This window comes from Procambarus clarkii, chromosome 72, assembly GCF_040958095.1.
Source record: "Procambarus clarkii isolate CNS0578487 chromosome 72, FALCON_Pclarkii_2.0, whole genome shotgun sequence".
Taxonomy (NCBI): domain Eukaryota; kingdom Metazoa; phylum Arthropoda; class Malacostraca; order Decapoda; family Cambaridae; genus Procambarus; species Procambarus clarkii.
The window spans coordinates 12,643,002-12,661,061 of NC_091221.1; the positions used below are offsets into that span (position 1 = coordinate 12,643,002).

At 40.9% G+C, this 18,060-nt stretch overlaps 1 protein-coding gene across 1 annotated transcript in view; it reads left to right on the plus strand.

Annotated features, from left to right (window-relative positions):
* The window catches only part of LOC123746731 (calcium-binding mitochondrial carrier protein Aralar1-like), a 48,927-nt gene that overhangs the window by 2,475 nt on the left and 28,392 nt on the right, over positions 1–18,060 (plus strand). The window contains exons 2-4 of the mRNA XM_069312528.1: positions 3,734–3,824; positions 4,778–4,924; positions 17,167–17,266. Of these exons, the coding sequence (XP_069168629.1) occupies positions 3,734–3,824; positions 4,778–4,924; positions 17,167–17,257 (329 nt within the window). The 3' untranslated portion in view covers positions 17,258–17,266. The remainder of the gene's footprint in view (positions 1–3,733; positions 3,825–4,777; positions 4,925–17,166; positions 17,267–18,060) is intronic.

Consider the following 18,060-nt stretch of genomic DNA (forward strand, 5'->3'; position numbering starts at 1 on the left):
TTTTCAAATTACGTCCAAATTCGGCCATTTGGGCAAACGGCCATAAGCGACGTTCTTTTTAAGAGGACAGGTTGAAGTCACAGGCTATTTTTTTTCTTTTTTTTTCATCTTTGTCTAGGCCCCAGGTCAGGAAGGAACTATCAGGAGAAAGTGCCAAGCCATTATGACTATATAGCACATGAAAGAGTTCAGGGTAAGGATTTGGGATGGGACGGAGGGAAGTAACAGTGCCCAACTACTTGGACGGTCAAGGATTAAAAGCCAACCTACATGAAGTGAGACTCACTCTCTACTGTCCAGCTCAAGTGGTGCCCAACCACTTGGACTGGATGATAAGAGATCAGGAGCAAGCATTTTGATTGGTTAGGGGCACATTGGTGGTTCACATTCTTTGGTCACATGGTATGCAGAAGTCGGCTCCTCAGAGCTGCATTACTAGGCTTTGTTGGCTTACTTTATAATATTGGTGATCATTCCCAGTGACAAGGTGTCCTGCTTGGCTTGTCCTTCTGGCTCTGGGAATCCCCCTTTGTGGATATCCCCCTCTGAACCTGGTCTCGCCTTGTGTGAGTTTGAGGGCTGTTCGTCATCCATGCCATGGGCAATGATCATTTTTCTTCCTCTGCCATGTTGCCTGTTGAGCGGGTGACACCTCAACCCGTCCTCTTAAAAAGAACGTCACTTTTGGCTCGTATGCTCACTACGGCCAAATTTGGACGTAATTTTTAATGAAATCGACTCACAAAAGTGACGTACTGTTCCGTTTTCTGTTTGAGTCGTCCGGCTCTCCTCGGACAGCTTTGAAGACGAACTTTCAATTTACGTTTTTCATAACGTTTTGAAACTTTATGAGAATTTCCTGCCCACCTAACCTATCAGAGGACCCTTATCTTACTGTTGTTGAAAAAAAAAATCCCCAATTTATTTTAAATTTATTTTAATTTTCAAATTACGTCCATATTCGGCCATACTGGCAAACGGCCAAAAGCGACGTTCTTTTTAAGAGGACAGGTTGGACACCTACAACCCTGAATCCTGTGGGGGTTTGCTCTTCTCCATATGGTTCTTCTCTCTGCCCCTCCTGATGATGATCAAGCATATCAGGCAGCTACCACTTTGTAGGTTCACTTCATCCAGTGTCATTTATGTGCCCAGTTGGATGCCCCAGAGCTGGCCTTTCTTGTTTTTAGGAACCCAGAATTGGAAGTGTTGGTGAATTCCACCTTGGGTCTGTCCGCACTCCTTCCTTCCCCTTCGGGTGTGGTACACACAGTTACTGTTCTCCTTCCTCCTCCCCTTTCTTCAGGCTCTGAAATGCCCGAAGGTTTTGGAGTTTGGGCAGGGTTTAGCCCGGGATGTAGCTCGGCTTTCTCCAGGGTTGCTCCTTCCACTTCAGGTGTAGAGGCAGTCGAGTCCCCTAGTCCTTCCAAGGTTTCAGGGTTTTCTTCCTTGCAGCCAACCTCTTTCTCCGCAGCCTCTCATTTGGGCTCTGCTGTTCTCTCCCAGTGGGTGTGGACTCTGGTTCTGCCCCAGAGCCTTTGCGTTTGGTTTCCAAGGCTTGGACAGATTTGGATAGTGACCCCTGTGGAGGATGACTTGTGGACTCACTCGCACTTGGCTTTTGTCATAGGCAGGGTGTGGCTTTGGGGGCTGTTATGCTTGCATTCATTCCCTCTGATGAGGTGCCTTTTGCTTCAGGGGGCAGGGGGTTTTCATATCCCCTCTCCTTGTGAGAGTTTAATATTAATGCAGCTTACCCCTAAAGAGGTTTGTTTCCACATTACTCTCAGCCTGTTGGATACATTTTTCCAGGTTTCCTTCCTCTATGGTCTCCTCTTCAGTGGATCAGGCAGATCTATTCAAGTATCTCCTGTGAGATCCAGAGTTTTAATGTAATGAAGTGCCAATTTTTGGGTGAACCCTGATGGCTTCCTGATATTCCCCACTATCTTCAAGGTCATCAGTTGGGCACTTTGTGTGTTTGCATCTGCTATAGGTCAGATTAACCAGTCTCCGTGGTGCAGTGGTAAGACACTCGCCTGGCGTTCCGCGAGCGCTATGTCATGGGTTCGTATCCTGGCCGGGGAGGATTTACTGGGGGCAAATCCTTAACTGTAGCCTCTGTTTAACGCAACAGTAAAATGTGTACTTGGTTGTAACAACGATTCTTCGCGGCGGGGATCGTATTCCAGGGACCTGCCCGAAACGCTACGCGTACTAGTGGCTGTACAAGAATGTAACAACTCTTGTATATATCTCAAAAAAAAAAAAAAAAGATGGCGTTGGTCAGTGGACAGTGTAACCCCCCTATCCCATTCATCAAACAAATGGGAGGGGCTGGGCGAATGAGTGCACACATGTTTTGAAAGACTCGATCGTTTGTTTACATGGCTGGAAGTGTGTGTTTTGGTGGGTTTTGAGGCTTAGGTCTCTTTGAATCCAGCAGTGATCTTTATTTGTTCGTTGACTTAATGGTTGCCCTCCTCGGTGAGGTTGCAGTGTACCACCTACTCCCTGTGCCTCTGTGAGAGGGCCATGTTCTGGCTCTGGTCCCCAGTAGGCCAAATGGAACACCATGGCTAATATGATCTAGTAGTTGGGAGCCATCTCAGCAAGATAGCTTGAGGGAGCCACCGTGGCTCACCCAAAACCTGGCGTTTCATTACGTTAAATGCTGGTTTTATTATCTTAGCATTGCAGAGTACTGTACTCCTTTCTTGTTTCATTTGGAAACAATTCCTCTCATGTACTTCTCATATTCATGTATTTGCTGAATGAAGTATACCTTTTGTAAGCTATATAGTTCAGCCTTTCTATAATAATTTGTTTAGTTGACGTTAGCAGTGAGAGGTAACAGAGGCTGTGCGCACCTATGTTTGAATTTCTGAGCATCTGTGTTCATTGTCAAAGTTTGTTTCCAATGGTTAAAAAGGGAGTTGTTTGAGAAGGCTTCGTTGTACTGTCTGAAGTTAATCTTCATAGTTTCTATTGGTTGTTTGGTAATGTTTCTCAGACGAAATGTAGGGTAGTGATGTGTTATCCCACGAGTGATTATTCCAGAGGTTGGTAGAGATGTTATGTTAATTCATCCTCTTTGTATGCTTGAGAGACATGTATATAACTTAAATGCTATTTACTTATAATAAAAGCATTGGAAATGTGCACTTTTCATGACTAATGAGTATCAGCCTCAATAATTTAGGTGGATTGATGTGGTTTTGTGTATCTACAGGTATGTACATTAAAAGTGAGCAAATTGAATGCTTCTGACATGATGAGAATGGGCTGTGCAGGGATTCAACACATTTGAGTCTAAGCATCCAAGCTAAAACGTGAAATCTGCTGTGATAATTAAACTTTAATTCTGCTCCTCTTTCAATCTTTCCATGTGCCATGGAATCTATTAAGATTGGCTTTGATTGTTTTGATTCATCGCCATCTAAGAATATGTGGTTTAAATATAACTTATTAATTCAGTTTTGGTATCTTAAGTTCAAAAGTATGTAACATTCAGTTGTGATTTAGAATACTCTTGTATGTATAAATAATAATATAAAAATACTGCTATAATTATAATTGTACACTCAAGGCTCTCTTTTTAATTAAAGCAACCGTTTCTTTTCTGTACTGTGATAATTTGCAGTTCTTGAACATTGATATATACTATACCATATATTGATTTCTTGATGTGTAAAATCAGTTTAAGTACAATAAAAAGCATTTTCTTCAACAGTTCGAGTGTTCAGATCATCTCCTCAGTTTGGCGTAACACTTGTAACATATGAGATCTTGCAGAGATTGTTCTATGTTGACTTTGGTGGCAAGTATGTATTTAGAAGTTTATATTTTTATCTTGACACTGTCAAGTTATTTTATTTTAATTTCTTTTGTGTATTCCAAGTTGACATCTAAGACTTAAGAGTATGTAATTAACTTTCATATTTTGAACATTTTGAGTATGTGCAAATTTGAGGAGAGGAAATGTGCACTATATATGAACTTTAAGGATTTTACTTAGTTATTTTTTTGAGTAACTTAAGTGTATCAAACATCTTGTTCATGATGGGTGAACAAGATGTTGTTCAAACATGAGCACTGATGAGTGTTCAAATATGAGCACCCGTCAAAACCCTGCACCATCTATAGAGCCCCATCAAGTGGCCTAGCAGATCATCTTGCGGTATCTTGTGCTTTAACAGTCATTTTCTTTATTTTTTCCTCTTGTACTGTTCCTGACTTGGCCCCTCACTGCTCAGCACAGCTTTTACTCAATTGGTATTACCTTCTGTAGGGTTGCTCTGGAATTAACATATTTTGGTCTCTAGTTTCACATTTACGAAGCTTAATAAAGCATTCTTAAACATCTGTCCTTCCCATGGTGCCATGCACTAAGGCTTTTCTGGCTGTTGCTCAGTCATAAAGTACAGTCAGCCTTATCTCCATGGCCATCCTGCAGTTACCCACTCAGTTATTGGCCAGACACAATGGTGTTTAACTTGACTGACATGCACATGTAGAAATGTGTAGGTATGTTCATGTAAAAATATAATGAAGAAAATGTGTAAAGTAAATAAGCAATAAAACAAAAGTATATCATGGCAGAGAATCCTTACCATTGATCAATATAACGAGAAAAATAGTTTGATGTAAATGAACAGGATTGTTTATGGTACAGTGTTTACATCGTGTATTCATATTGTTTTTACGATTTATAATAAAATGTGACGATTTTAGTATTACAGTACAGTACTCTGCTATAATAGTCTCACTTTTTCAGCCGGCCTACAAGCTCGGAAGCCCAGCTGCCTGCCACAGCGGCAGATCTCCGTTCAACCAACCCAGAACATATTGGAGGATACAAAGTTGCTGTTCCTATATTTAGAGGCATTGAATCAAAATTTGGTCTCTTCCTTCCACGATATGTGTGAGACTCTGAGAATGTATTATGTATATAATTTTTGATTTAGTTATGAAATACTGTCTGGTTTATAATTAGATTAAAAACTCCATTGTTCTTTAAGTTCATTATTAGTCATGCATACCCAGTGAACGAATTGCCTTAGTCGTGTATTTCAAGTAAATTATTCTGATATTTATGCTGGGACATAAGGTGCTGTCCATGACACTTTGGTATTTGTCCCTGTGTAATTTAACAATGGGGTTGGTACATTTACAAAAATTTATTCCGGTTTCTGTTTTGAATACATCGAGATGACGACGTGCACAAACAATCAAAGCTTGCTACATCAAGACTTGCTAACAGGATTTCACTCATATGGGCAAATATTATTATTTAATATATGTACATAGTGTTCTTATATTTGGCCCATATACTGTAGTAACATTTCAGACTTAGTCACACATACCTTTTGTATATTTCCCATTTATGTTACTCGATCGCTGTGAAGTACTCTTAGAGAACGGTGTAAAACAATAACCAGTTTGGTACACTCAAAAGTCTTCTCACATTAACACAAAATTCATATTATATATATATATATATATATATATATATATAATATGAATTTTGTGTTAATGTGAGAAGACTTTTGAGTGTACCAAACTGGTTATTGATTTGTCTCTTGATTCATCTGTTATAATGAGTTTGTACCGAGATTAATTAGTAGTTTCATTTAATTAGTGTTGGCCTTTTTCACAGTTAATTAGCAATATCTGTCACTCAAGTTGTAAGAGTCGAGTGAGGTAGTGTTTTATAGAGTGTTGAGCCCCATCCCAGCCAGCCAATAGTTGGATTACACATACAGAAATCACAATAGCGTGATGTATCCAATGAACAAATCCACAAGGGGACGTGACGAGGGTTCGAACCTACGTCCCTGAGGATCCCCAGACGCTGCCTTGTGGATTTGTTCAATAGTCTGATTATTTCAATGATTATAGCTGATGAGATTAAGCAATATTGCAATATACTATTTTAGGAAAATGTTGCGTTTCTGTTATGTGTTCCGGTGATGGTGATGATTGATGGTGATGAGGATAGTGATGAGGATAGTGATGGTGATAGTGATGATAGTGATGGTGATAGTGATGATAGTGATGGTGATGAGGATAATGTGATGGGAACTGTATGGACGAGACTAAAGATGAAAGATAAAAAATTGCCACGTCTAAGGCGGAGGTTACTGGCTTATCTCAGCTCTGCAAGATAGGCCTAAGATGCAAAATGCAACCTTTGCAACTAGGCCTATCGGTTCCATTACCAACATAGTGATGGGGCAGTGTGACCCCTAATACCTAGCCTCTCCCATGGTGATCACTGGCTGTAATTAGAGTCCTGTTGGGGGAGACTTTGCTAGTATACATTGTAAATTGAGTAGGGAAACTAATGTATTCTACTGTATTCACCACCAATCCCCCCCCCCTAATTTGTGTGTGTGGGGGAGGGGTATAGTGACCTGCTTCCTGGGTAGCAGCACAAGAGGATGACAGGTTGAGGAATGATTGACAGATAAACAGGTTGAGGAATGATTGACAGCTATGACAGGTTGAGGAATGATTGACACAGGTTGAGGAATGATTGACAGGTAAACAGGTTGAGGAATGATTGACAGATAAACAGGTTGAGGAATGATTGACACAGGTTGAGGAATGATTGACAGAGGAACTTCCTCTACCTGTCTAAGCACAACCTCTGTTATGATTCATTTAAACAATGTCAGTTAAGAATAATGATAAAGTAAATATTCTAGAAGGAAGTTGAAGTGACTGCGGAGCCACAAGGACGCAGGTTCGATCCCAATGCATAGCCTCAGGCTTTCCTTATACTGAAGAAAGTCAAAATATTCCAGATATTTAGTTTCAGTGAGGTTAACAAAAATATTTGATTAAATTCGTTTGTTTAAAAACTTTACTTCAGTGTTAATTAGACTTTGTCGCAAGTTTTCGCTAAGACTTTTATTTACTGTCGTGTAGTGGTGGTAAAGGAGCTTCAGTTTCTCTTTACTACATCTTCCTTTTCCTTCTTCTTTACTTCTATATCCTTCCCTTCCCACCTCTATTTACCACACACTCCTACGTATCTCGCCCACTCAATCTATTCCTTCTCGCCTTTCTCTCCCTCTCTCATGTTGTTGGGGGTTTTAGATTCAGCTACTTAGAGCAAAAAGTTGCAAGTAGCACGGGTTATGGCGATCCCGTAGTGGAGTTACCTGGTACAGGCGCGGGGCTGTAACTGGTGCTCTGTTTTCCCCCGTCGCATATTCAGTCTCTTTATCTTATCAATCTCTTCAACGGCATTTCCTCTCTCTCTCCCCACTCCTACATCAGTCTCTCCCTTCCTCCCTTCATTTCTTGCTGACGCATCATTTTCCAAGAATTAAGGTGTCTAACCTGGCCAAACCTGTGCGACGGTGACAATGTACCCACTGCGAGAGGCTCTCTCTTAGCGGCAACGCTTTAAGTGCCTCCACAACCCCTCAGTTATGCGCATTCATTTAAACAAGTATTTTTCAGACGCATAAATATCTCACGCGTGTCTGCGCCCCTGCGCATGTACGACCTTTGTGGTGCTTGTGCGCCAAACAAATATAAACACACGTGTTTGGCTTAAAATATAAATCCACGCATTGATGTGTATACAGGACAGTGTTGACCAGACCACACACTAGAAGGTGAAGGGACGACGATGTTTCGGTCCGTCCTGGACCATTCTCAAGTCGATTCATAACATCACAGGACAGTGATGTTATGAACAGGTAATTAGTGATGGGTGATGGTGAGGAGGGGATGATGGTGACGGGGGGTGATGGTGAGAGGGGTGAGAGTGAAAGGTGACTGGAAATATGACCGCATTGCTTTCAGTATTGATTTTTCCCCTTCCTATGCCTCTTATCTTTTCACTCTCGGAATTAAGAAAAAGTAATCAAGTTACCGAAATTCATGGTAAAGAAACTAATGATTAATGATATATTTTCTGTTTCGTTCCACTCTGGAATATTTTCACATAAGACATGAATATTAAGTGTGCAAATTTGTCTAGAAAAGTTCCTATCTACTATAGCCACACTATGCATGGTAGATCTTATCTACTATAGCCACACTATGCATGGTAGATCTTATCTACTATAGCCACACTATGCATGGTAGATAGTTCTTAGAAATACTAAATTGCTTCATTGTTCATAATAGATACTTCTCAAACCCAAACCTATGCACAATAGAAATTTTCAATAGAACACAGATAACATAACCCAACATATGGGGTTCTTTTGTTGTTCTACTGTTATTTGTTCTTGTTCTACTGTTATCTGTATCTTGCATCCCATCCTCCTGACACGAAAGTACTGAAAGTATCGACGTTTGTCTATTGTACAAATACGGACGAGGTAGACTTATAGAAGTTAGGAAAGTAGTAGTTTAAAAAGTAGACTTTTGTGTTATTGAATTTGGGCAAATTAACATTTTTTTCTAATGAAAATTAATATCGCCATTCTAGGCCTAATATAAGTTATCTGTTGTGTACTAGTTCATATATATATTTGCTATTAGGCCTAGGAATATTTAATTTTAGTTTTTAGCTTTTTTGTCCGGAATCTGTGAAATGAATAGTGCCAGATATATAACTGGGAGGATGCTTTGAGATGCTAGAAGCAACAGCCAGGTGGACCAAACTCTCACAAGTCGAGCCTGGCCTCAGACAGGGCTTGGGGAGTAGAAGAAGTCCCAGAACCCCATCAAGCAGGTATATGAGGGCCTGCGGGCCGCTCCAAGCAACAGCCTGGTGGACCAAGCTCTCACAAGTCAAGCCTGGCCTCGGGCCGGGCTTGGGGAGTAGAAGAAGTCCCAGAACCCCATCAAGCAGGTATATGAGGGCCTGCGGGCCTGCTCCAAGCAACAGCCTGGTGGACCAAGCTCTCACAAGTCAAGCTTGGCCTCGAGCCGGGCTTGGGGAGTAGAAGAACTCCCAGAACCCCATCAAGCAGGTATATGTGGGCCTGCGGGCCGCTCCAAGCAACAGCCTGGTAGACCAAGCTCTCACAAGTCAAGCCTGGCCTCGGGCCGGGCTTGGGCAGTAGAAGAACTCCCAGAACCCCATCAAGCAGGTATATGTGGGCCTGCGGGCCGCTCCAAGCAACAGCCTGGTAGACCAAGCTCTCATAAGTCAAGCCTGGCCACGGGCCGGGCTTGGGGAGTAGAACAACTCTCAGAACACCATCCAGGTACAATCCAGGTATAATTTAGATCTTCAATGGTGGGGAGGGTATGATTTCGATGCTTCCGAGGATCAACGTCCTGCGGCCCGGTCTCTGACCAGGCCTCGGTTGGTGGTCTGATCAACCAGGCTGTTCGATGCAGCCTGACGTATGAGTCTGGTTAATCTGGTATCCTTTGAATAAGTTTATCAAGCTCTCTTTTGAACACTGAGAGAGATCGGTCAAGTTTTTTTTTCAGACACGTCAAAAATTCCATCCGTTAAAAAATACGTCAAAAACTAATTTTACACGTCAAAAATTAATTGTACACGTCAAAAATTAATTGTACACGTCAAAAATTACTTTTACACGTCAAAAATAACTTTTACACGTCAAAAATAACTTTTACACGTCAAAAAATACTTTTACACGTCAAAAAATACTTTTATACGTAAAAAAAATGTCAAAATACCTGTTTACGTCAAAAAAAATACGTCAAAAAGTACCTGTATACGTTAAAAAAAATACTTTTGACGTGTCATGTCTTGCAAGAAAGGCAATTATAAATATTCCTCAAATAATTGTAATATCTCCTTCACTGATGACACGTAAATACGTAGCAGCTGTACAGCATTAAACCCAAGTAGAAAAAATGCAAAGCAATGTTAGGAGACTGGCTTGGACAGTCACTTTGCCAGTCACTGGATCTCTGACACGGCTCGTGACTGTGCGAACCCACTTTAGACAGTCTCCTTCCCTCCAGGTGTCAGTCGATATTATTATTAACTAAGAAAATATTCACTGAATCGATAAAGCTTCCACGGACACGGAAATGGATACATCATAGAAGCTAAATTATTTAAGGTATTAAATATTGACATATTGATTTGTGAGCCTTAAAATCAATCTCATAATATCAGGAACAAATATAATAACTCTTGGGATTGAACTTGGATCTCTGGACTGGTCCCAGACACATGATAAATATTGATTGTTCAAATTCATTTTTATTTTCACTTCATAATTTAGGAGCGTGTTCAAGGAGACGAAGTTGAACACGTCTGTCTTCTGTGTTCAATCACATTACATAACGGCAAAATGACAGTTATTGGCCGTGAATTATTCCGAATGTTCGAAAAGTAATTTGAGCTGGAATTTTGGCCTTGAACAAATTAGATATAGGGCGACGAGTGAACAGTTCAAGAACTGAACAAAATCCACATACGAAATAGTGAGAAGAACCGCTCGAATAATGGAAAATTTGGCTCACAAAATCAGCAACACTTAACTAATCAATAAAATCATATCTCAAGTAATAATTTCAAAGTAAAACTCAATGTTCATATTGAATAAAAATAACAAATCATGGCGCAGAATAAAATCAACAGATCCTTCTATAAACGTAAAAAAATATTAGTAAAGACTAGGTAAATATTACTGATGCAACACGTCTGGGCCACACATGCAATCATTAAATATTGCAATGGTCCTCCAGTTAGTTTTTGCACCCATTAATTTTATGACCAATGCTCACAGCCGTCCGTCAACGCTCACAGCGTCCAGGGTAAGCAAAGATATTTCTCGCAGCTGGTGTTGATTTGCTAATAATGAGAATGCATTGAATTTGTTGATGTTTTTAATGTTTTGAATTAGCACGAATCTGTTGGGCATTTATGATGGCGAGAATATTGTTGGTAAAAGGTCAAAATGTGATTGATTTCTTGATGGAAAGAGTGAAAAAGAGAGTGAGAAAGAGGGGGAGAGTGAGAGTTTTTATTATTAACATCTTTATTGACAATTTAATTACAGTTTTGCCTAATCTGAGCAATTCAATTAGGTCTTATTAATGTAAGGATAATGCTAGTATTCACTGTCACGCAGGACAGAGGGTCATACACAAGACAATAGGTCTTAACTGTAGGCTGAAGCACATATATATCATGGTTACAATCAACTACATTAGACAATATACACATTTCAGTGTACAAATATGTAAATACAACATCTTTATTGTACACTGCCACACAAGGGCAGGGATGGGTTCAATAGAGATGCAGCTTAAAAATGAAATAAATACAAGTGATCATTCTTAAAGATGACCAAGAAAATGTCAGATAAATTGACAAAGAAAAATGTCTCAGCACTCAAAAATGTAACAATGTAGGAAAACTATTCAATTCCCAATTTTAACGAAGACACAGACATGAGAAGCATTTCTCCAGGCAAATGGCAGACTGATGTTTTCTGAATTAATATTAATTCTTTGTAAAGAAGTCAATTAGAACCCACCTCGAGTAAAGCCTTAGGCATCATGTCAGTTCTCATTGGTATTCCGGAGAGGAGGAGACGTTCCATTCAACAGAATGGAACAGAGACAGAGAGACAGAGACACAGACAGAGCTGAATGATCCCTTACCTAATCCCGTTAGGTGATACGTTGTTAACTGGACTACATAACTCCAAAGTCATTTTTTATATATTTTGAACCGAAGTCAATACATCCGTCCTAACTTGACTCTTTAATGTTGACCAGACCACACACTAGAAGGGATGACGACGTTTCGGTCCGTCCTGGACCATTCTCAAGTCGATTGTCTTTAATTGTGAGCTCCTATTATGTTATGACTCTGAACGGTGTAAAATGTTATAATGAACAAATCCACGAGGGCCGTGATGGGGGTCATGGATTTGTTCATTTGATGCATCACGCTATTATGATTTCTTTGTGATAATGTGCTTGATTCTGAGTACACATGCATGAGAATTATTGATAATAGAGACCTATTTCCGGTTCCAATAGTTGTGGGATAAAATATTTGGTTTCAAGACGCCAGTTGTATCTTCGGTTTTGTTTACAAATACAAAGATTAAGTATTTCTTTATTTCTTTTATAGTATTTCTTATCTCTTTCTCACTGACCTTTAGCAGAACTTCGGAGGCATCAGAGTGAAATTAACACCTGGAACGCGACCTGTCTATAGATTTGCATCCAAGTCCCTCAATTACTGGTGAGTGAATACCCCCCCCTCCTCCCGTGGCTGGGACTCGAACCCAGACGAAATTGATTGATGAAGATTAAGCCACCCAAGAGGTGGCACGGGCATGAATAGCCCGTAATCAGCCGAAATTGTTGGCAAGCTGCAAATATATTGTGCAACCTCACCTCACCTCACCTCACCTGTAGGTATCTCCGTGAGGGTTGGGGGTGATAGCACTTAAGTTTTGGCCGCCATCTTGACCTCCCTCACTAAACGTGGATGGGATAACAAGCAAGAAGGATACCAGGCTGGTTTAAGGGCTCACCATAGCCGGTGCTACATGGACACTTCGTCCTGAGTAGCTAAATCTGAAACAACAACAACAACAGCCAGGCTGGTCATCCATCATACCCCACATACAACGGTACTCTTCCCATCACCTGGGTTCTAGGGGACTCGAACCGCGAACCCCATGCGTGTGAGAGGCCGAAGAGCTCTTTAGCTGTACTCTGGCTTCAGGCGGTCGTACCACTGCTATAAAAATCTGGAAACTCGACAGTGATTAGAATAATTGCTAGCTGCCAGGCGCCCAGAGAAGCTGGAACATGTTAGTTTTCATTTTGTTTCGTTCTGAAATTTTTCGTATCGTCTCTGGAACAACAGGGAACTAACACATGGAACTAACGTTAAGTAATGACAACCAGCGTTAGTATAAGATTTCTGGACTCTGTTCATCTGATTCCACCAGTGAAAAGTGGATCTGGATGTAAATCCAGATTCTTAGATCTAGATTTAGAAAAAGCCTAGAAAAAGATTAGAAAAAACTATAAATAGTTCTTATTTTTCAAAGAAACATCTTTTATCTCCCAATAAAACTGCGTTTATGTACCGCAGTTTTACATACATTTCTAATATTTTAAGATACATTTTTAATATTTTAAGATTTTTTATTATATTACAAGAAACCACTCTATCTTTCAAGAAATAATTCTCACATTTCAAGAAACTACTACTATTGAAAGAACATCCTAGAAGTTGCTTGTAGGATGTCAAATGTTGATCTAGCATCTAGTTGATGGTTCTTTAGTTTCCAAGAAATTACTGTTGGAAGAGCTATTACAAACAAACAAAGAAATAATCCTAAGAGAAAGAGTGGCTAATCATTTAATCCCAAGTAAGCAATGGACTGCTAAAGATGTAGACGCAATTATTGGCTTCACTTGATGGTCTTTTAATGCTTTAGTGTGAGGAAAATCATGTCCATTGTTCCAATTAGTTATGCCAGATTTAATAATAATTTTATACACGTGTGAAGGTATACGTCTGAGTTCACCAAACATATCCATCTAAATTACTCTTCCAGTGACTTTAGTCTTTCGTTGACATCTGACATTTAGTCTTTCATTTCCTGCCCGAAACGCTTTGCGTAATAGTGGCTTTAGGCATTGTATGTACTAGCTGTATCTATAAAGCCAACAAACTTTGTAAAATCTCTTTATGTATGTACCTTTACCTAAATAAATATTATTATTATTATTATTCATATCCATCTGGCGTTATTGAGAAGGTCGAGTGTATTGGTGATATTGCAATCGTGAAGGACAACATAGGAGGCAAGCGAGCGAGAGGAATCACCAGAAATAAAGAGGAAATGGAGTAGGAATAAGGTAGAGGGAGAGGCTAGAATTTCTTCCTGAAAATTAGATCAGGGAGGCGCTTTCCAGCCTCGGCCGAACGCCATTAAACTGTATCTAATTACTAATATGATTGCTAATGAATAGTGGACATTAGCACCTGACTGTGCCACCACCTGCTGCCATGCAACGTGCTAACAACAATAGATGCCTCGACTGGAATGACACCATTATACGGTAATTATTTGATAATGCCTTCAGTCACCAAGTGAGCCTGGCTGTTGAGATTTAGAATAATAAGGTCTAAATTTTTGCCGTGTAAAAATATTGGACTTTAGCTCCGTGACCCAGCTCTCGTGACGGTACTTGCCCCATTTCATCACATCTCATGAGGTTTCTTGATTTGTAGAACCAATTGGAGGTCTGGTGGAGGTGGGGTCCCTCGATTGTTTCAAGCGTGGGTTGGACATGTATATGAGTGGGATTGGGTGCTTATAAATAGGAGCTGCCTCGTATAGGCCAATAGGGCTTCTGTAGTTACCTTTATTCTGTTATCACGACCACAAGAAGCCCCCCTTTTGAACAGTGGCCGCCAGTCAACACAAAAAGGTATTTTTTTTCCCCAAAAAACTTTGCTAGGGTCTACCCCCCTTTTCTGCGCCTCAGGGTCTCAGTTTTCTCTCTCTAGGCCGCCTTCGGCCTCAGTCCTGTCCTCATGGGAAAGTTTTTGCCATTCTAGGGTAGACTTATTTCTTTTTTCCTCGACGATTTTTTACCTGAATTTACCTGAGGGGCCACTCATACGAGTGGCCTCGATGAGGATAGGAAGCCGGCGGCTTGTCAGATGTCCCCCCCATTTGCCCTGAGGATTGTTTCTAGTTGTAGTTTTAAATTCCAGTAGCGTTTTAGCGTTTATGGCTTTGGCGGGTAGGCGGTTCCACGGGTTTACAACAACATGGGGTGAATATTCTGAATTATTTGCTCTTATTTACATGTGTTTTTTCAATGCGAGTTTCAGCTCTTGGGTCCCGCCGTCTGGCTATTTATCATACACGTTCCTGAAACTGTCAGGATTCGTCAAAGCGCCGAATCCATGTCGGATTAGTCATTTATTAAACAGTTTATGGGGCCTAAAGTGCTACCAAGTTGCCTAGATTTACCTGAACAGAAATCTTGTTACGAGGGTTCGAATCTCCCCAAACTGTGTTTTAAATGTACTAAGCTGCTATGATCGGGGAAAGATGCAGAGGTTTCGTAAATATACACATCCCTGGTGGATGTTATTGCACTGGCGTGACACTAATGAATTAATTTATGTTCATCTGAGTTCCAGTTTCCGACCATGGCCTGTTGTCATAGATGTGTGTGTGGTAAATATTGAGTTTGTGTCCATTTTTGTTACTAAGGGAGGCCTGACGGTTGAGTGGACAGCACTCGGGGCTCGTAGTCCTGAGGTTCCGGGTTCGATCCCCGGTGGAGGCGGAGACAAATGGGGCAGTTTCTCTTCCGCCCTGATGCCCTGTTCACCTAGCAGTAAATAGGTACCTGGGAGTTAGACAGCTGCTACGGGTTGCTTCCTGGGGATGTGTAACAAAAAAGGAGGCCTGGTCGAGGACCGGGCTGCGGGGATGCTAAGGGCCGAAATCATCTCAAGATACGTTGATGTACAAACGTGAACTATCAGGGGAAAGCACGAAGCCATTACGACTATATAGCACTTGGAAGGGATCAGGATAATTATTTGGGATGGGAGGAAAGGAATGGTGCCCAACCACTTGGACGGTCGGGGATTGAACGCCGACCTGCATGAAGCGAGACCGTCGCTCTACCGTCCACCCCAAGTGGTTCTATATCAGTGTTATACATAGAGGCTGTGAACACCCGGTGGGAGCCTTAGGGCGAGTGGACAGCACGCTGGACTTGTGATCCTGTGGTCCTGGGTTCGATCCTAGGCGCTGGCGAGAAACAATGGGCAGAGTTTCTTTCACCCTATGCCCCTGTTACCTAGCAGTAAAATAGGTACCTGGGTATTAGTCAGCTGTCACGGGCTGCTTCCTGGGGGTGGTGGCCTGGTCGAGGACCGGGCCGCGGGGACACTAAAGCCCCGAAATCATATCAAGATAACCTCAAGATAGATCATGTCTCGTTCAACATTTGCATTACTATTCTATAATTTTATTTTCTAAACCACTTTAACAAGATTTCTCCGACGCCAAGACCATGAATGGCAGTGCTTGAGTAATGCTCAATGCTCATTACTCCATGAGTAATGAGCGAGTAATGCTCTCCTTCGTCAGATAAATATGGCAGTTACTGATTTCCTTTGGGGCGAATCGGCGATGGCTTGCATAGATACTGATTGGAAGCCAATCAGGGGCCAGGGGGATGTGTACAAAGTTATCTGGGTTGCATCCGTATGTTAATCAGACTTCAGGAACCATAAATCCAAAATGCAAGGTTTCCTATCAAGGGGAATCGAGCCCATCAGATTCTTTGAGAATTATTGGACGATCAGACAATCATGAAACCTGTCAAACAATGGTGAAAAATAAAGAATACTGAACAAGAATGAACAATGTCAATTAAGACTTAATTTCGAGTGTGAGAGATGGAACAATGGCAATTAAGACGTAATTTCCAGTGTGAGATGGAACAATGGCAATTAAGACTTAATTTCCAGTGTGAGAGATGGAACAATAGCTTTTAAGACTAAATTTCCAGTGTGAGAGATGGAACAATAGCTTTTAAGACTAAATTTCCAGTGTGAGAGATGGAACAATGTCAACTAAGACTTAATTTCTAGTGTGAGAGAGATGGAATAATGGCAATTAGGACTTAAATTGCAGGGCAAGGGAGATGGAACCACCATCGACTTTACAAATAATTAACTTTTTTTAAGTAGTAAATTGGACAAAGGTGTTAAACCTATCGAGCTGTGACCTTATAGTAATCACTCTCTAAAACCAGTTTAAAGTTCAATGGCGACAGTAACTGGCTCGTGGATTGTGTCAAGGGGTTATCTTTAGGTTATCTTGAGATGATTTCGGGGCTTTAGTCTCCCCGCGGCCCGGTCCTTGACCAGGCCTCTACCCCCAGGAAGCAGCCCGTGACAGTTGACTAACACCAGGTACCTATTTTACTGCTAGGTAACAGGGGCATAGGGTGAAAGAAACTGTGCCCATTGTTTCTCGCCGGCGCCTGGGATCGAACCCAGGATCACAAGTCCAGCGTGCTGTCCGCTCGGCCGACCGGCTCCGGGGTGAATGAATAGCATTTATACTCAGCCTCCATCTCTCTTATATAGAGATATATATATATAATATTCATATATTTGATTACGTCAGTTAAATATGGTTGTGTGTCTTTGAGGATGTGTGTGTGATGATATTTGTCCTTTTCCAGCTGTTGGCGCAGTGTGGCACTCCATCGGGTCCCGATTGAAGAGAGAATTTACACAACAGAAGATGGTTTAAAACTACCATTTCTCCACTAATTACTCTGGGTAACTACTGTTCAAATGTTCAACTCATCCTCAAGCTCGTCCCCCCCCAGACTCGTTCTTCAATTTTAACGTATCGTATACAAATAGGTTTGTTTTTATTTATGGATTAGTATACATTAATGTTCCATTATTGTGTGTGTAGTTAAGAGTAGTTTGGTGTTTAGTTAGAGTGATTTAACCCATCTGTGGGAACCGACCTGTGAGATTTATATTTGTTTAATTTATATGAATTTATATTTACGTTAATTTATATACTTCGATAGCAATTTGTATAATGATAAGTGGACTGTATTTCTGCAATAATCTCATAATCTCACAAATCGATCCTCTACACATTAGGGGGGGGTTTATTAAATTAATATATATGCAGCCAATCAAACTACAAAATTAACTACATACATTGAAGAGGTTCCTTATGTTATAGTACAGCAGGTTAGTCCACCAGGTATAACTAGGGTGTAGACACCAAATTATCCTCTTTGAGGTAGCTTCCATATCACCCAGTAACTGGTGCACAAATCTTGCTTCCTCGTCTTGACCTGTCAAAAGTGCGCTAGCTGTGAAGCCAGAATCCTATATATGACAAGTATTTCAGAGAAAACTGTACATGGAACATGAAGACCTGGCTTAATTACCTTTAGTTTGAGGCTTCCACGTGATCTAACCGGGTCACCCTATATCCTGACATTAATGGCCATAAATGAATGATAAACGGGTTTCGGAAAGAACACTTAACTTGAATTGTAGACATCGTGTTGGAGATGGTACCTTTGGTTTCCATAACACTACGTCCA